The sequence below is a fragment of the Ptychodera flava genome, chromosome 4 (genome assembly GCF_041260155.1).
Source record: "Ptychodera flava strain L36383 chromosome 4, AS_Pfla_20210202, whole genome shotgun sequence".
NCBI classification, from domain to species: domain Eukaryota; kingdom Metazoa; phylum Hemichordata; class Enteropneusta; family Ptychoderidae; genus Ptychodera; species Ptychodera flava.
In genome coordinates this window covers 22,088,630-22,109,510 of record NC_091931.1, presented here as the reverse complement: position 1 = coordinate 22,109,510, position 20,881 = coordinate 22,088,630, and the positions used below count along the sequence as shown (strand labels likewise).

At 36.6% G+C, this 20,881-nt stretch overlaps 1 protein-coding gene and 1 long non-coding RNA gene across 2 annotated transcripts; one reads left to right on the top strand and one right to left on the bottom strand.

Moving 5' to 3' along the window:
* Positions 1–2,944: 2,944 nt before the first annotated feature.
* Positions 2,945–7,764, bottom strand: LOC139131193 (uncharacterized). The gene is made up of 4 exons (XR_011552077.1): positions 7,628–7,764; positions 7,232–7,309; positions 6,218–6,411; positions 2,945–4,572 (listed from the first exon to the last, which is right to left on the bottom strand). It is a non-coding gene; the product is annotated as an uncharacterized lncRNA (long non-coding RNA).
* A 5,827-nt stretch (positions 7,765–13,591) lies between these two features.
* Positions 13,592–20,159, top strand: LOC139131192 (uncharacterized). Its single transcript, XM_070697161.1, has 5 exons — positions 13,592–14,072; positions 14,336–14,431; positions 14,550–14,642; positions 16,309–16,378; positions 19,840–20,159. The coding sequence occupies exons 1-5, from the start codon at positions 13,746–13,748 to the stop codon at positions 19,875–19,877; spliced, it is 624 nt and encodes a 207-aa protein (XP_070553262.1). The 5' UTR covers positions 13,592–13,745; the 3' UTR covers positions 19,878–20,159.
* The last annotated feature ends 722 nt before the right edge of the window (positions 20,160–20,881 follow it).

Sequence of the window (20,881 nt, the reverse complement as noted above, 5' to 3'; positions counted from 1 at the left end):
TTATTTTTTATGACAATAATAGGAAAAAATCATCACAAATTTTGCCTACTGGACCTGTGGCAAATCTGGAGAAATTAGCTGTAAAAAACATACCCTTATTTTCGAAATCTAGGAGGTTAGTATGTTGACTTCCAGGGTTGACCCTGGAGGTTGACTTTGTATACATGTACGTACATCACAAATGTTTGTCCTCACCTGATTTTAGTCACACTCATACACAATTCGCCCTTATCAGGTAGCGGCCATATTGGAATGCAAACGAGGATATTGACGCATAAACAACAAACAAACAAACAAAGTCGTATTTAAAAACAATGGCGCCATCGAGAGTCTGGACCCGCTGTTTGTTTTGTTTGCCGGCTTTTTCTTATAGTGATGTCGAAAAGTTCGTGCAAACCACATCAAAAACACCGCTGAGGTCTCTACAGAGAGCACATAAATTTTTCTATGAGGAATATATTCACAAATATGAAGGTAAGAACAATAATTGTACTGACAGTTTTTGGCGCTCATATTTATACAGCAATCGTACCGGGAGGATAGAAACGAAGCATAAATACAGTGGTTTGTTTACGTATGTGAGGTCATTTGAGGACAATTTCTCGAAACGACAGTAATGGCTTATGAGTTACCTACATTGTTTCTTTTAACGCGTCTGTTTCCATTGAGTCAATAGCCGTAATCGCGTTTTATTTATAGTAGGGTCACAGGGGTCATGTACGTGTACCAGCGAAGACAATGTAGCAGTTATCACAAATCTGTGTCCACAGGCGACGCACGGCTCTGCGGCTTACATTTTGTATACAATGTTTCATTTTTTGGAGGATTCAAAACAACCAATATGTCGTCTTGACCTCTGCTAAAGTATGATGCCTTGGTTTTATTTCCTTCCATAAATTCATCAGTACGGACTGGAGAAACTGAACCAGACCAGGAAGAGACTGCAATGATTCGGGCAAAATGCTACAGGTCTATGAGGAAAAATGAAACTCCACATAGTGTAACGGTAAGTTTTTAATCTTTTTGCATGACCTCCATTTTTAGAAATGTATTATATACATGCATGCATGTGTGTGTGTATGTATGTATGTATGTATGTATGTATGCATGCCATACATACACATACAAACATGCATACATACAAATGTACATACATACATACATACATACATGCATACATACATACATACATACATACATACATACATACATACATACATACATACATACATACATACATACATACGTACATGCATGCATACATAAAAACACATCATACATACATACATACATACATACATACATAGTGTCCCTATGAATTAATATACTAATGACTGCACAGAATTACTCCATGTTTTCTCCTCTTTTTATATTATCAGGTGACTCTTTCTAAGACTACACCAGTTACAATATCAAACTGGAACTGCTCCTGTGCAGCTGGGAAAGGCTTATGCAACCACGCGATTGCCCTTCTCTTGCAGACAGCTCAGTATAAGGCCCGAAACCTGAAGTATGTTCCACCGCCGGTATCCAGAACTTCATTACCAAGGAGATGGCACATGCCCTCGCGTCGATTTGGAATCAAGCCCAGACCTATTCATAAGGTTATAGTAAAGAGACCCCAAATCAGTCAAAATAAACCAAAGCGTAAAAGAAATGTCCATGCCGTGTATAGTAAGCTTTACAATCCAATAAATAATTTTCCTGATTTCAGCGGTCTTATTTCACTTTATCATTCATTTCATAGATCTGATCTTTTGATTTCTAAAGCACTGCTCCCAAATTATGATCATGTACAAAAAGTTGAAACTCAATATGGCCCTGTCCCTGCTGGGAGTATTTTGTCATTTCATCATCCCCTGTTACCAACTGATACCCTAATCAAAATTGATCCCTCTCCAGATTTTCCTCAATTGCCCCTTGAAAATTATTTAGTGCCTTCTAATTATTTATTTGTTTTGTCAAGAAAAGAATTTGAGTTTTATTCTGGAATTGATATTGATAGACCTGATTGTATTATTGTTGAACAAAGTACACGGAAACAAGGTGATTGTGAAGAGTGGTTTAAATTTAGGCAACCAAGGTTAACTGCATCACAATTTAAAGATATCTGTTCCAGAAAACAGGATTTTGAAAGTCTCGCCCACAGATTAAAAAACAAGAAGCTCATTCAAACACCTGCAATGAGATATGGCCTTGCTCATGAACAAGATGCAGTCAAGTGCTATGCGAATGAGAAAAATGTAAATGTGTATAAATGTGGATTGATTATTAATCCCAGTTGTCCTCATCTTGGTGCCACACCAGATGGTAAAGTATATGATCCAACAGAAAATCATCCCTTTGGCCTCATAGAGGTGAAATGTCCCCAAGTTGACTCAGTCCATCATTGTCAATATTTAAAGATGACAGATGGGGGTTTGAAATTGAAGACCACTCATCAGTATTATCACCAGGTAATGGGTCAAATGGGTCTTTCAGGTCTAACTTGGTGTGATTTTGTAATTTGGACCCAAAATGATTTACATATTGAACGAATCAAATTTGATGCAAATGTGTTTGCTGAATGAAAATGAAACTTGATAAATTTATTTTGAAAATTACCTTCCTCTATTCTTAGTGATAAAATAAATGTTTCCCATGATAAGAAAAAAGTCTGAGTTCATGAAGTTGAATGTCACGCTTTATTTTTGTATAAAAATTAATCTTTTCAAACATTAGCAGTCCACTGAATGAGATTGAAATTTGACTGTAGGCTCTTTAATTTTGTCTGTTCATTCGATGAAACCATGAACGGTTGATTTTGGTTAAGCTGTTGCAAAATTAAGTGTTGCATGCAGTACAGATGTTTCTTTATGTCACAGAAGACTTCTATTTTATCACCAGGCCACAAAGAAATTCCAAGCTATTTGAAATTTCATATAAAGTAATGTCCACAGAAAAATTCAGAAACATGACATGTACTTTTATTCCAATTGCATGAGAATTAAAGAATATTTATTACATCAGAATAACTTGCATTGTTTGGTTTCATACATTCAGTATGTGATAAGAAATGGAGAACAGAAGATGTTTTAACTGACAGAGCATTTCACATGACATGCAATAAGATTATAGTAGTTTTACTAGGATAAATTCACTTGTATTTCATGAATAATATTATTTCAAATTAAATTAAGGTCTAATTTTTGCATTTTAAAACCAACAGAGGTTGAGAAAACAGTGTTTAAGACAATCTACAAATGAGTTGTTTGAACAGGTCAAATACAGTTCAATAGGTCAGTGACCTATTAGACCAACTATAATACTGAGTACAACTAAAATCACATGAAAACAGAAACACAATTTGACTTATTTTTCAAACACACTTGTTATCTTTATGTTATGCTGTAAAACACATTTTACAGAGAGTTTGTTTCAAAAGAAAAGTGAAAAAGGAAATCCAATGCATAGATACATTAATTTCCTAGAAAAGGGGCCCCCTGAAATTGGCCAGTAGTGCACATACACTCCATATTTGATTGGCTGTCCCAGCTAAAGAAAGTGGAATACAAGTATCAAAAATATGATATTCCCATTACCCTCCTAATTGCCCTTTCAATATGTATCCGTAGATGTGCAATCTGCTGGGTTTCTTCAACCTCCTCCTTTGTAAATTGTCCCCTACTATACCTGAATGGTGGAATATTCAATCCAATCCCTTTCTGAGAAAGTAAATCTGATTAAAAACCCTTATCAGCCATAACTGAATCCCCCCTTTCAAGATACGGTAACAAACCTGACTGTAAAACAATTTCCTTATCTGAAATACTACCAGAAAAAAGTGCTGACACAAAAGAAACCAACCCACATGGTGAAATTCCCAAGAGCCCTTTAAATGTTGTTGTACTCTTATAATGTGAATAAAGTTCTGAATGTAAAACTAAAGATGATGGATTCTGTACTTCAAATTCAGTACAGTCAAGAATAACCCTGGTAGTGGGGTATGTCAATTTAAAGCACTCTGGCATATCTCTGTCAACTACATCCCTAGATATCCAAACTTTCATTGAACCAAGAAAGAAATACAAATAATTCGACCAGGTGATAATTATTCAACTTACAGTTGAAACTGAAATATTGAATCGGCATGCAAGGTCTTGTTCGAATAAATTTAATCTTACTCTACACATAAAAAGAAACAACTGATCTATCAATGATAAGCATGACTGTCGAAACACCTTTTGGGACACTGAGATGGTCTTTTCTTCTCCCTGCTCTATGACACTTCCAAGCACACTTTGAACCTTAGACCACCTCACCATGTTTACAGCAGTTGGTTGTACAGAATTGAAAAATAAAACAAAATCTGAATATGAAGTAAATCCTGTATGAAAACTTATCATACTATTATCATTAGAAAAACGTTCTAAACAAAACCTATCAGATAATAAACATTTGTTTGCATTCTCCAGTTCAGCAATACGTTCTTTTGCTGCTTCCAGTTGCTGTCCAGTAGTCAACTTCTCTGGACTGATGGCATAATCATGTTCTGCTGATGGCGGACTCGTCTTTGTGATATTGGTAATTTTCCTAGAAACACAGAAAACAATAAACAATATATAACCATTGTGAAAAAAGTAAGTAGTTACTCTGCATTCCAACATTATTGCAATCAGAAAATAGGGTTTTCCCTAGAGATGATAGTTTTCAGCAAAAAAAAAATCCAGTGAAAATAAGTATTGCACAGTTCACTATGGGCAAAAAGGGCCCTAAATTGTTCAGTACAGCGCCCCCGCCGGACAACGCTTTGGGCTGGTTGCTAGTGACGACAGTGAACATTGTATCAATTTCATTTCAATAAAATATCGATCGAAATCTGCTCGCCTGTCGCTCGTATTTTCAGGTTACGCCATGAATTTTTCCATGACAGCCCGTATATATTGACTTATGTACCATAAAATCAACGTATCGGTTGTTTTCTTCCACTCAAATTGAATCGAAGACAATTTGTTTAGTTTTGGTGATACTTTTATGTGTCAGCATTTTGGCGCTCTTTGGACAAGTTTGGCGCCATGCGATCCGCGGGTATGCAACACAACATTGTAACAATTCGCAACAAAAGAATATCGATCGATAACGTTCACTGCACGTTCACAGTGGAGACTCTACACCAGTTCGCTTCAGTTTCGTGTTATTTTTACCAATTTACTGCGATATTCATGGTTCATATTCACCCAAATTTTGTATAAAAGACAACAACCTGACAGGTATTTGATCTGTACAATTTAGGAGACACTTGCTGATTAATTTGCGTCAATTTCAGACCCTTGTTCTGCACATGTAAACGCCGTCAGATCGCCATATTGTTGACGGCAACAGTATATTTCAGTGATCAGAATAAATAGAATGGCAATAAAACAAATTTACGAAGAAATTCAAAAATCTAAAACGATACGATTTTTGCTTATTAGTCAAAGGATCACCGTGCCAATTTTCATTATCATTGGTTCAGAATTGAAAAATTTGAACCGGCGAGAAGTTTGCAATGTGTTCGGTCGATCGGACGCGCATAAACGCCATTGTTTTCTATGGGAATCGAGATTATTCGGCACATCGTAAAATGAAAAATACATCTGAAAAAACCCGTTGGTTTAAATTTTTCATTTCGCTGTTATTTCTCACAATATTTGAGATTAAGCATCTCATGAAGGTTAACTGAAACTCTATGGTTTTAGTTTTTTAAATTTCCCTCTTATTTTTATGAAATGACGAGTTTACGATCGTTTGTGCTGTTGGTCGTGTTTTCGCCTATTTTTGCATAGAGTATTTTCGCTTCGGTATTTAAGAATTCCTTCATGAAATTATTGCCGAAATATCATAATGGATAGAGGAACATATGAGGAAATGGAATCTGCATCTCTTTCCTGAATATTTAGCTGTGCGGCTAGGAAATTCGGCGAAGTTTTCAACATTACGCGGAAGCTTGATTTGGCTCTCTTTACGCTCATTCAGCGTATGTGCGGCAAAAATTGTCACACTTTGAGTGGAACAATATAGAGGCCATTTTGCCCACAGTGGTTTGCAAATTGACCAATACTATCAAAATTTCCAGAGAGAATATTGATGTTTTAACATTTTGAAATGTAACGAAACAGATAGATAGATAGATAACATTTCCTTTCATTTAGATTACTGACAACTATATTCTTCAAATCATATTTACTAAATTACCTACTGGTCATCACATGAGCTTTCTGGGTCTGTCAATGGTGATTTTCTTGGTGTTGGTGGTTTACGTGAGGGCGTCTTTCGTGTCCACGCAAACTGTGATGGGATGGCATTATCCTTCAGGCGTTTTCTACCCGTCAGTGTTTTCACATAATCATCCTTTTCAAAATGGAATTCGCAGACCTTTGTTGCACCAGTTATCTAAATACGAATCAAAATATAATTCCGTTTACAATAAAATTGACAGCTGTAAAAAGGCTGGAGTTCCGAAGATGAAGTTGAGGTTTTGCCTGTACTTAGCATAGGGTGGCAAACCAGGTCCTTCCAATCGATCACTCCACAAGCTGTGGTCTGGCTCACGAAATTTCATTGGCGCCGTCAACGCCAACAACTACAGGCAAAAAACCTCGAGTCATGGAACGGCAAAGGCTACTCCGTAAAACCAGGCTCTCTGCCCAGTCGTTTAGAGAAAAAAAAAACGCTCCATATATAGATAAGGAAGCATGTCAAACAAAATATTCACAAATTACGACCCTGTACTTTTGAAGGTGTTTTTCAATGGAATTCATAATGAAAACACGGTAGCATTGCACAGCTACTGCCGTCGGACTATACACAGTAAAATATTACGAAATGGTTGAACCTAATACTATAGGTGCCCTGTGTAAGGTGTACTCATACTTATAAAAGTTGGACCCGCCCGGAACCTAGGCGTTCGATCAAATTTCAAACTAGGCTAGAGTCGAGAACAATATTTACCTTAAAATTAGGACCCTCGTCACGTCTTATTTTTACAATCCATTCTGCTCGCCGTCTGGGAGCAACCGGAAAACTATTAAACGAAATGCGTTGGTATCGCCTGTCACTTCGACAAAACGGTACACAGCAGTGGTGTGAAGCCATAGCGGTACAGAGAGTATTCTAGCTGAGGCAAGACTGGCGCGGTTTGTTTTCTGGCGGTAATATAGCTAAATGCTGTAAATGTATCAATTATGATCAAAAGAAAATTGAAACAACTTACCTAAAACACGGTTTGTTTACCCGGCGGGTATTTGCGAATGGTCGACGGCACTATGCTCAAACACTTTGTTGCAATAGTCTAGTAAGAGAAAACCACAGTACTTTGTTTCGGTGAATGTAATGGTAGCGGCAAACATCAGTTTTCAGCGAAATTTGTATGAAAATTCAACACACACGTGTGGTATGGCGCCATTGTTTTTAAATACGACTTTGTTTGTTTGTTTGTTGTTTATGCGTCAATATCCTCGTTTGCATTCCAATATGGCCGCTACCTGATAAGGGCGAATCATAGAGTGAGACTAGACCAGATTTAGTGTCCTAGGGAGATTATGAAAGGACTACCCCTAATCTCGGAGGTTACTGTGAAAAAGTACCCCTTTTTCTCGATTTCACGGACCTAGAATCTCCGAGATGACTGAAGAAAAACACCCCCTTTTCCGTGAATTTGGTAACGCGCATGGGTACCCACCAACCCGGGGACTGCCACCACCGGGGTTGGCCTGTGCGTGTGTAGGCAGTATCAGTAGATTTGTGATCCCTGAACGTTCTCAAGTGCGCGCCAGGGGTCAGTGCCGATATGCGCCCTCTATAGTCAATACATAGAGATAAACACACCAGCTATCGAACGATCAAGACCGCGACGATCATGTAAATGCCGGCTATCGACTGGCCATATTTTACCATCGTTTGTAATATTGATGGCGAGGGAATATTTATTTTTATTTATTTTATTTTATTAAACCTTGTTTAACGAGGGTAGCCTGGTAAGCTTCAGTAAAGATGCTTATCTTCCCCAGGGCCCTCAAATGAACATACCAACTGATACAAAGCAGAACAACATGAAACATGACAAACAAAGCTAGAACAATACAATGCACAGAAAAAAGTGGCCAGGAGTCACCACCTGCACACAGGAGGGAAAAAAATGCACAATCACACTAGATAACAAAAACAAATTAACAAGAAAACTAAAACTTACAAACACAAAAAATTATACCCAATAAGCTTTCAGGTAGGCAGTTTTAAAACTGCTTAATGAGTTACTAGATCTTATATTTAAATCGACATTATTCCACTGATTGGCACTATTTACAGTAAAGCCTTTTCGATAAAAATCCTTATTTGTTGCAGGAACCACTAACAATTTTTGCATCTTGGATCTTGTAACTCTTTCATGATCAATTTCGGTGAAAAGACTTGTCATATATTGCGGTGCAAGATTATTTAAACATTTAAAAACCATACAAACATTCTTATAAACTATTCTATCTGGTAATGGCATTATATGCATTGTTTTAAAAAAATGCTCGGTCGAAGCATTATACCTTGCATCACACATCACTCTGATAGCACGTTTCTGAATCTTATGCAACCTTTTCATAAACGGTGATGCTCCCCATAAATGACAACAGTAATCCAAGTGTGGTAAAATATAGCTATTATAAAAAAGTTTTCTTATATTCATAGGTAAAAACTGTCTTATTCTCTTGAGCAAAGCAATATTACTATTTACTTTTTTAAAAATCTTGTCACAGTGCTGCTTCCATGACAGATTTTCATCGACAAGCGTACCAAGAATCTTTTCACAGTGTACTGCTTGCAATTCCGTTTCACCAAGATTACAGTCTAAAGTTTGTTTATTCAAATGTCTACGTCTTTGTTGCGTTGTTACAATCATTGTCTTTGTCTTGTCACAATTAATGGCCATTCTATTATTCTTACACCAATTATGAACATTATTTAAGTCAGAGTTCAAAGTTGTCTCAATTCTTGAATACATTTTGCACTGGTAGTTATGGTTGAATCATCTGCGTACATGTCAATGTTATTATCAATATAAAGTGGCAAATCATTTATGTAAATGATGAAAAATAAAGGCCCAAGTATACTACCTTGGGGAACGCCAGTCAAAATATGTTGCTTTGTAGAGTACAAATTTCTAAATTGAACCAATTGCATGCGATTTTGTAGGTAAGATTTAAACCATAGAAGAGATTTACCATCACACCTGTAAATTGATAATTTTTCTAACAATACACTATGATCAACCAGATCAAAAGCTTTCTTAAGATCCAAAAACACTACTCCATTAATATAACTAATATATTTTGGAGGCCAGTGATCCCGGGCTAGATCAGGAATTCAGGGGTCGGAAGAAGCAAGTTTGGTAATCTGTAATTGTAAACCCGTGTTCGTTGAAGCTTGCTGAGCAAAAACGTTTATGTAGGCAATTTATTTTCATACCTGCCTTGTACACATATTCAAATTATTATTTTAACAAGATGCTTCGCAAAACCCTGGTGAGTAAAATAGTTCCCGATTATGTTGCGTAAGAGCTTCTGCGCTACCAAAACGATTGAGAAGCGAAGCGTCAGATTTAACGTGCTTTGCCTTGGAATAGTTAGTAATTCAATACCGAATTTAGATTACGTCCTAGTGTTAAGTATCATTATACTCAATTTTTTCTTTGAATTTCTTTTGTCTTCCATTTGATTGTGCTAATTTTTGAAGATTGTTCAATGAGTCCGGCTCTTTCTACTAGGTTAAAAATTTTCCTCGGGATCTGAACTTCAGCTTAATATCATTAATTCTACTTTGCATGTAGTCAATTAGGACACAAAATTCCAAGTGATATTCACTAAATACCTACGTCTTCAAGCACATATTCGTCTCCAAATCACTTTTTTGAAATTGTTGCCAGTTATTACTGAGCATGCTTAGTGTGCCTCGTACGTCTCTTGGGTTGGATAAAGGTCATGACCTCAGACGCGGTCTATAAACTTGTCTGAGCGAAAAAATACTTTACATATGCACCACAGTTTACTTTCCTCGAAGCCCGCTCGTACTACCGGTATTTGCACTGCAGTGCAATACCAAAAACATTATGCCATTCCTTTATGTTAATACCTATTACCAATTTTGACCCGGAACTATTTTTGTTGGAGTTTGAGTCTCAGATTGGCAATCAGTCATTGATGCTGCAGATTGAATATTTCATTTTTTTTCTGCATTTTGTCATCACAGATAATTGGTAAAGTGTAAAATGTATGATAAAACCAAAATATAACTTCGCTGTAGGGTAATGTGGTTAGTTGATTAAAATTAGTTCAGTGTAGAAAAGAAGGTAGAATAAATTCGGATTGGTGAGTAAAAAAAACGATTCAGTACTTTCGATAGGATTTTCTTACTCGATGTGCGGCGTTAGATGTTCGTTGTCTGCTCGCAAAGTGATTCTTTTTCACCCTGGAGTGCGGCGACAAAACGTTATGGGACGCCACACTGTTTGATTGACAATCTTGTGAGACGAAAGTTGCAATTTGTGAACCACTCACAGACCTTGTTGTTGATGAACTTCCCCCCACGTGGTATAAAATTGAGACAAAATTCGGAAAGGGCCAATCATGGCGCAAGTTTTAGAGAAGACAATCAACCCGAGGGATATGGGAGGGCTTTATTTTTAAAATATCATCCAATGATAGTTTGGACTTATTTTATAGACATCCTGAAGGAAAGTCATTCATTGATGCCAAGTCACAACTTTGAACAAAGCGAGAGCCGCTAGCCGGCCGGCCTCGACAATATTTACCCCAGAGACCGGCGTTGGCGTTGATAGATCATACCATGTAAAGCTTTCTTACTACTATCTCGCATTACTTTTTTGCGGATATTTTGAAAATCACACATTTCCAATCGCGTAAATAATAAGCTTATGCTCCATGCACTGAGAATAAACCAAGGGACGGACTACGTCGCATCGGAACATTTTCACGTCCTTTCGTGTAATGATCGACCTTCGCCACTTCATCCCGGTGTCAGCCCCGGCCGGACTGGATGTGTTTAATCACGGCAATTTGACAGCAATACTTGGAAAGAAATACACTACATCCCTACTCATTGTAAAACTTTATCTTTCTGACATTATTATCCAAACATCCTTTCACAAACTCCTCACTTTGCGCGATATGCACATAAATATACGTTTTCCCAGGCCAGGAGATATACGGCGCGCCTTTCATCGGCTTGCAAAATACATAGGAGTTCGTTGACCTCATTGTACGTCTGGGCGACCGACTGCGACTGGGCGACGCGCGCGAAATCGAAATATCGTTTAAAATTGGAAGTTTAATTGAATAGTTCATGTTGTATATAAAGGTTATAATTTTTAAAAGTTCATGGCTCCTTTCATATTCCTATCTATTGATCTAAATCTACGCCTCTTTTACGAGCGTATACCGTTTCGGTCACAGGTTCATGTTTGTCTGCACAGGCGAAACATCGTCGGGGGGTGCGACTTCGCGGCTTGTCCGGAGTGTTCGTTTGATGCAGCTAATTCACATTAAATCAAACCCATTCACAATTTTAAAGACGGGACGAGTAAACAAAGGTATGGCTGGAGTAAATTAACATGTTTCGGGACATTATACGCGTAAAGATACTTGAAATTAGCGGTTTTCGTTTGTGCTTAATTTGTTCTGTTAGAACATAGGGGTAAGCGACGGGGGTCACGTATAGCGGTCGGGCGCACTTACAAACAAAAAGTCGGTCGCGAGCCCCCCCACCGGAGACGGGATATTATAATTATTAATCGCAAACACGGAGATAATTTAAGCAAACAAATTGAACCAGGTGAATGTCAGAATAATCCGCAAGAAACATACCAAAATGTACCTCATTAAATGCGATTGTGTTTGTTTATATTTGCCTGTACTATAATTTCTCGCGCGGGGGCACCGTCAATTGTTAGGGTAAGCGAGAGTACACGGGATTTTGCGAGAGATTTTGAAAAATCGCATTTTTTATCAAAATAATGAATTTTTATCAACATATTTCTGTACCACCGTGTTCCTGAATGAGAAGAGAACGTGTGGCCACAAAACAGGTTCTCTTTACGATCTGTGCTTGAAGAACGGGGTGAAAAAAAGATCCGGGCGTAAATAGGTCAACCTGAATTCTTTTTACTATATAGTAGTAAATATTGTAATCATACTGTTAATACGGGTATTGTAAAAGGCTTGTAAATTCGAATCTGCGTCTGAAGTTATAGGATCTGAGATCTGAGGTCTGGATCTGATGGGAACTGAAGATCTGACGATCTGAAAAGTCAACTCTACCGCGGATCGCTCACTATAGAGCCAGTCCACAGTTACGAGTGGAGTGATACGTACCGGCCGCCGCGTACTATGCATATAATAATTGGTATATGCATAGTACGCGGCGGCCGGTACGTATCACTCCACTCGTAACTGTGAGCCAGTCAATAGTGGCTAACTCTCTCAATAAACGAATCTGGCTTCTCCATTTCGAGGACGAAGATGACTTTATCGCACAACCAAGCGGAGGGGATACAAAACAAGAGAGCGACTGATGAAGGAACCGCAATTTTGTTTCCGAAACATCGTTAAGACGAACCACTCAATCAACAAACCGGTTTACCGGGGACCCAGATCACATGACGAGGGTCAAAGCACTATCGATTCACCGGTGTCTCGTCATGTATTTCACACAAAAAAATGCAATGGTCCTTTTATTATCGTAATATTAAACAAACTTGGTAGAGCCAATGTGTGAAGTTGCCCTCATTTTCCTTTACATAAAATTTGCATGGTGACCCCTGATTTTTATTCTTGATTTTGAAAAAACATGGTCGAAAGAGACCTTGAGAAAAGTTTGAAAACGTCTTACACAGCGCGGAGATAAATTTAACACAGCGCGGAGCTTTTTACACAGCGCGGAGATAAATTTAACACAGTGCGGAGTTTTTTACACAGCGCGGAGATATATCTATAAACAGAGCGCGGAGTTTTTTACACAGCGCGGAGATGAATTTAACACAGCGCGGAGAATTGTCGTTTTTGTCCACGATACATATTATGGCGTTGAATCCCTGTAAAACTTAAGCTATACCATTTGTAATTACGACATGCCTTTCGTAATTACGACATGCCATGATGAGATGCAAAATGCGATTATTTGGACATGAAGACTTGACATTCGTAATCACGACATGACATGATGAGGTGCAAAATGCGATTACTTGGATCTGAAGATTTGACATTCTAAAATGAAGAATGCGAGAATTTGACCATAAGAATATTCAATGCGAAATTACATTTGATCATGCGCAATGAGAAGACGCGCGATACAACATGCGGACATGCCATTATCAGTCTGCCCGATCGCCATAAAAGGAGTGCTCATTTAAATATATTAATATTCATAAGAAGGGCGTTGCCATAGATCCCTTCTGGGTTCCAACCAATCGGTGCAGCAACATGAACCCTCACTGCAAAAAACACGTGTCAATAATTCGTCCTTCCCCAATCCAGTTCCTTTTTCCTTTGGAAAAAAAATTGATTGACAGGCCAAAAAAAAATTTACCTGTATATCGAAATATGAATATTAGTCTCTCAAATGACCTTTGCCCCTATGGAATTCAATACTGCCAATGACGTTGTAAATAACCATGACGACACCGTTTGCGATATTTTGATATGTAGCAGACGACAACTGCCGGTATGGCTTCCTGGAGCGAGTCAAAACCTATGTCGACAGATTATCTTATTTATTTTATAGCATTTTGTATTATCTTTGCCTCATTCTTAATTGGATATAAAACTGGTTCTTCAACTTCGTTCAGAAAATGTGGCAATCCGCTACATGGACGATGGCATCCGACATCATCGAGTACTGTAAAACCAGCAAAATATGTTTCGAAACCTTTCAAGAGGGCCTTCAGAAAGTTGGGTGCGCATCACCTTTCACGGATTTGTGTTGATTGCGTGCGGACTGCACCTTCTAAACGAGAATTTACTGTGTTTTTAGATGAGACTGCGTATTCAAAGGTACGTATTAATGTTATACTATTACATGTAACTAGAACGAAGGATATTGTTTGTTTATATGGGGAGGGCGCTGAAACGAAATGTCATGGGTCAAAGCTCAAACGTCAAATCTTCACTCAAATGATTGCTGTGAAATATCTATGGTCTTCCGTCCTCGTTTTGTTATTGTTTGCGGATGTGACGATGTAAAGTTGTATTTACGGAATAGTGGTTATTTAATTAATCGTATTAATTAAATTCTGATCTATCTGTCTCTTTTCTAGGTGTCTTGGAAAGCAAATGAGCGATGGCCCAGCACAGTGGATTTGGAGGCAGCCTCGGTCAATGTTGGAATTCGACCTTGCAGTACTGTAACGCCAGTAAGTAATGATTTCTGAATCGAATCTATACATTGTTCTATATACTATTTTGGACATTTTTCTGATGTAGTTTTTTCGATGTTTATTTACTAATCATTTTGGTTTTCTTTTGCAACAGAACCTAGTAAGTGGGAATGGCTGTAGCACCATGACGGCAGCAGAATGCTCAGCTGCTGCCCCAACCACTCCTCATGATTCAAAGGTTCTTAAGGTAAGTCATGTACAGCAAATCCGTGTATAAATTACTATAATGGATATTGTCGGTTTCGAAATTAAAAATTTCTGGCAAGCTATACAGCTGTGGTTGCACGTGCACCTTGTCTTGATTTTGTGGTAGTCATATAGCATTGTAAAGTCTTTTACATACAATTTCACAGGATAAATGTTTAGGCATCCATTTACACTTACAGGCTAGGCTTCCATTAAAGTCCATATTTCAGCTATGAAGATGTATTTTTCTTTCCATTTTTTGACTGTAAAACCTAATTGGGGTTGTGTGTCAAAAGCTAATGGAATTTTATTTAGGGACTGGTCAGTTTCTTCGGGCAGGAGATTGGACTCGTGGTGGGGGGGGGGGGTCACCTTGTTTTTGACTTTGGTGATGGGGGATCACCATGTTTTTGAAATGCCAAATAGAGGGTCAGTGTGTTTTTTAATTTCAACATGGCTCATACTTGTGAAAAATGCAATGCACTACCCACAAATTTCATCATTCAGTTGCATTTTTCGGGCCGCTTTGGGCATGTAACTTTAATAATAATAATAAGACATATTTTTCAGAGTTCCATCCTAGTGCAAAACTTTAATATGTCAGACATATATATATCTGAGATACCTATATGTCTAAAATTTTTCAGCACGCCCTTCGTGCGCAATTCTTTAAAATATCAAACAATATTTTCAGCATGCCCTTCAGCTGCATGACTTTCATGTATCAGATATGTATATATCAGTGATATCTGGATGTTTGATATTTTTGGTGCCCCCTAAGGGCACAGTAAATTAATATATCAGAGATATATGTCAGATATATCATGATTTCCGTAAATTGAAAGTCTGTTTTGCAAAGTGTACTAATCATTATGAAATCTGCAGTTCATATGAAAAGCATGACAACTTCCTGATACTTTTGTTTCCTCTATGAGAATTCAATATTAGAGAGCAACATGCACTAAAATTTCACAATCACATTTTTCTTATATCAGTTCTTGACATCTGGTTATGCATAAAAAGAGTTGAATACATTCACAGCTCATTCGAAATACTGTACTCAAACTTTAGAATTGACACTTTTGAGTTGCTGTCTTACAACTCACATGACAACAATGTCATTAAAACACAGAATGACTGAATGTTTTAAGTTATACCTAATATACATATATATATATATATATATATATATATATATATATATATATATATATATATATATATATATATATATATATATATATATATATATATGTATATGTTGAGCAGCCTCTTGCGTATTAAGGGGCATTCACTATTGGCTGTATGCTTGGCTCACGGTTCGTGTTGTCGTTAGAGCATTCTGGTGAGTCCATATTTCAATCCTCAGCAATGTGTAACCGTACTCTCTGTGCCCAAGTTCAGAGGTTGCCATAAAGCCATTATTGTGATAACCGGGAGGGCATATATTATATATATATATGTGTGTGTGTGTGTGTGTGTGTGTGTGTATATAATGCCCTTATCTCTGTGATGTCAAAGGGGCTCTTGTTTGTTCTACAGAAATCAAGATGCCCCGTATATGTATGACAATGAATGGATTGAAACCAATCAGTGTAGCAACATGAACCCTCAAAAGTTAAACATATATTTGCTATCTCATATGTTATGTTTTTCTTTAAAAATAGGAACAGTTCACTGAAGCTACAACTCCCTCACAAACTACTCCTGGGTCAGGAATGGAAGAAGCAAGCCAGGGTAAGATGCTTGATGCAGACAAGAACTTTAGTAAACCGCAAAGTGAGAAAGACATACAAGACCTGATAACTGAACTCAAATGTGTGATAGAGAGACTTAGACAGGAGAATCTACAGATGATAGAAGAGAGGACTGCCAATGCTAAATTGATAGATAAATTAAACAGAAAAATAGAAATATTAACTGATGAGATAGAAAGTTTGTTTGACACTCAAGAAAAAAGAATCAGAGCTGCTACTGAAATAGGAAGACTTGAAAACATGAATGTCTATAATGATACTTTGAGAGTTTTGTCAAATAAACAAAGGAAAGATTTAGACCAACTACTTAAATTAGACACTATAGGTCAAATGTCTGACAGGAATCCTGTTCTAACTGCCTTTCTGAATAGTATAACTGCAAAGATGACAGAAACAGGTTTAGGTTGACAGGTTCCCCTGAAATGACCAGAATTAAATCTGCAGCACTGAGATTGCAGGCAGTTGATTGCATATATTCATGTAGAAATATGAATTATACAAGTGATTTAATGATGGCAGTTCAGGCTGTGCTGTTATCTATAACTCAAAGTGAACTTGCTTGTAATGTTGTAGGCCATGTGACACCAGGTGGTGGATATGATTCTGTGCAGACATGGTTTAAAAACCTCAGTGGAACATGTCAACCTGCACCATGTGGGTTAATAGAATATGCATTTGATAATGAGCAAAGAATATCAAAAACTTACTTAAGTCGTAATAATAATAAGCAAAACATTGAAATCTTGACAAATGTGATTGTACATCAGCTTGATCCAACTTGCAACATACAGACAGATCCTCAATTCAAGCCTTGTAATTGGCCAAAACCACCTGTAACAGATGTCTTGTCTCTATTTGATCTTGATCAGGAACTACAAGTGATTGTAGAGTCAGCAAAACATGATGTGATTAAACATCATCTAAATAAAGTTCAGTTGGAGATAAGAAATGGTGATGCAGTTGAGACTAAAATACTACTTAACACAACAGTGATTTGTCCTTTTTGTGGTCATATGCAACTGAAAAGTAAACAACTAAAATGTAATAATTGCAATAACTATATAAATAAGAAACCAACTGTAAAATCAACAAATACAAGAGTAGTAAGGGAAAAGAAAAGTGATCAGGCATGTAATGAATTAAAATTTCATAACTATTCAGGGAAGTGTATAACCAATGATAAGACAGGTACAGAGCATATCATAATTGTAGAAGATGATAAGGAAGATGATAATAGTACAGAATGTCATTCTAGAGAAAAAACAAGAGAAAAAGCGAAAATACAATTACTCAATCCTGAGTTTGTAAACCCAGCATCTTTAGAATCCATTAAACAAGTTTTAAGAGCAATAGGAAACCATTCAGGAATATCAAGATATAGAAATGGAGAGAGTGAAAGTTCAAGGGAATGGACAATCATTAGATGTGATGGTTTACCCCAACATTTAGTAAGGAAAGCTGTGAATGAAGACAGAGAATTTGATTGGGTTTTACTAAGAACAGGTCCAGGTCATGAAGAGATGAATATGATAAAGTCATTTGTTGAGATGTACTGGGAAGTAGCATATAAAGAATTTGGATTGACACAAGGGTTTAAATCTGAAAAATCACTAAATTACTTCAAGAAGTGCTATGATCATCACCAATCATTTGACAATTTTAACAAATTTCATGATTCCATTTTGCAAGAGCTACTATGGTCATACTGTACATCTGTGGATACAGTATCCCAGTCCTCACAGAATTTCCTTCATTGGCTAGACTCTCAATCTCAAACAGATCTTACAATACACTTTATAAATAATACTCTGCTAAATCACTGCTTGGGAATATATATGTTTCGCAAAGGTATTCGATATAATGATTCTAAGGTAATGAGGGCTGGGCGCCAACTGTTTAGTCCTATTTGGTCTGGTCGAAACCACCCGAAATACAAAGAAATTGAGGCTTGGGATGAATATGATAGACTATGCCAGCCAACAACTTTGCAGGAAATACTTGACCAGTATGAATCTGTGTCAAGGTCAGGAAAGGATGACAAACATCAAGGACTTGATTTTGTCCTAGAGGAATACAATAAATCTGTAAAGGCTTGGATTTCAGGAATTCCTGATTCAACTAAGTGGGAGCGAGTAATAAGGAATCACGATAATCTTGAAAAATTAAGAAATGTTACATTATCTAACATTGGTCTTAAACAGAAAGTCACAATGAATCGAAATATTCCATCATATGAAAATGAAGTCATCAACTTTAAAGTTGCACTGCGAAAAAATAAATTTCTAATGCCTCAGGAGAACAGAAAATTGACAAATATAACTGGTGATGAACTTAATGAAGATCTCATTAATTTTGACATGATAGCAAAGCAAAGACGACTTAATTTCATCCATGAATACCTGTATAATGGTAAATTTCCAAGCAATAGATGTAAAGAACCTGTTTTATTTGTCACTGTAGATGAAAGGGAGAAATATATGAAAACTGAAAACAAAACAGTTCCACAGATAAAATCTGACATAAATCTACTGTTAAGTATGCCTTCAGAATTACAAAGGGAACAGTGGATAGCAGAAGTAGAGAGTTTAACCAAAAAAAGAGCAAAAAAATCTCAATGGATAGAATTATATCATGATATCAAGCATAGAATTGACAACTCTGATACAAACTCAGTATGACAAATTTCAGGTGATTTCTAAAACTTCACTTTGATATATCAACAAAAAGGCTCTGTTTCTTTCTTAAGGTATTTGTTTTGATGACATTGATTCTTATCAGAATTTTTACAGTAAGTAATGTTTGATTCACAATTTGAACCATAAAAAAAAAAAAAGAAAAGTTTTGAGATGTAATTTATTCCTGTCAACATGTTTTTCTTCTCTTTCCATACAAGAAAACATCATGTTTTATGAAGGTGACATTAAAAGGGACATTAGCTGTAACTTGTAGATTACATTTTCAGCATTCTGGTTCTGTGTATGATTCTAATTATCTATAGAATGCTAACATGGTTAATACCATACTTTTTCAATACAGTGTATGTATGTGTAATGATTATTACATTTGTTGACAAGTCAATTCTAGTCTTGATTTGAATTCAATTTCAACAATAACAGTGCATACTTATGATGTACAGACTGTGCTGATAAGCTAAGTACTGAGTATTTCATTATGCTTCAGGTATTTAATCATAAAAATGTATATTTAGGAAATTTCAATGTAGGCTATGTAATATAAATTTAGACTTGCACTGTATGTAGGTCATGTAAATAGAAATTTAATGTAGTAGGTCATATAGGCTATTTCAATGGAAATTAAGCATTTGCAATGTAAACAAATATTCAGTATAGGTCATGTAAATAAACATCCATTGTAGGATATGTAAACAGACTATTTGTTACAGAATGCATTGTTTCACCTTTTCTTATGCTTTATCTCCAGGTATTCATTGGTATTGGTTTGGAGTCGGTATGTTGTAATTCACAAGATTAAAAAAATACAACTCAATCTCTCCTTAATTTAATGTAACTTTCAAATTAATATTAAACAGACACCTATCCATATGCTTGTACATAGTGATTGAACCTGCTGTGTGAACAGTAAAGTTGTGAACCAAATTATCAAATTTATATCTTAATAATCAAATCATTTTCAATTTTTCACCAGCACTGTTACAGTGTAGAGTGCTTTTCTCTTTATACCAATGAATGATTAGCACAGTATTATTCAATGTGAAATAAAAGTACAATTTTCATCTTGTACATATGCCTTTCATTTTGTATGAATGAGAGTGTGTTTTGTGTGTTAGAGTAAAAATATCTCATTAAATGGAATCCTTGGAACTGACCTCTCAATCCCTTTTTGTGAAGGACCAGAAATATGAAACATCCATCAATTTCCAGAAGTTTATATTTTTAATATCCATCAATTACTCCTCACAAGAAAACAAATTTTAAATTGTCTCTATGATCTCAGTTTTTGTTCCCTCTCTGAGTCATCATACATTGTTAATCCATGAAACTTGATATATTTCCTTCAACTCTCTGTGAACTGTTTTAACAGCGAGATTAATATTACAGATGTTTGACCAGATTTTCAACTATACGGCTGCATTCACAAACACTTCTTGAGGAAGGGGTAAGATTTGTGAAAATGATTCTCGTTTTCTTTCAATCCCCCCCCCCCGACACACTCCATAAAATTTCAGACCCCCCCCCCCACCTTTCAAATCATGAAAAATTTGAGGACCCCCAATAAGTCCCTTTAGGATTTCGCACATACCAATGTTCAACATTCATAATGCTGTGCAAATCTAGCTGCTTTGAGGGTACCGCTTTGTACCTATCGCCTATTCTTGGTCTTTTGGCCAGAGGTCTATATATCTTTCTTTCATGAATTTGACCTTGTTTATGTACCATCTATTTACTGTCTGTTCTGTGCTGTTTTGTGTCTATGTTTTACGAATTCTGACCTAGTGTTATTG

Excerpts from the sequence above, each read along its gene's own strand:
- LOC139131192 (XM_070697161.1), top strand. The coding sequence starts at position 13,746 with ATGGCTTCCTGGAGCGAGTCAAAACCTATGTCGACAGATTATCTTATT. Across the intron at positions 14,432-14,549 it reads CTTGCAGTACTGTAACGCCA|AACCTAGTAAGTGGGAATGG; the intron begins GTAAGTAATGAT and ends CTTTTGCAACAG. Across the intron at positions 14,643-16,308 it reads ATGATTCAAAGGTTCTTAAG|GAACAGTTCACTGAAGCTAC; the intron begins GTAAGTCATGTA and ends CTTTAAAAATAG.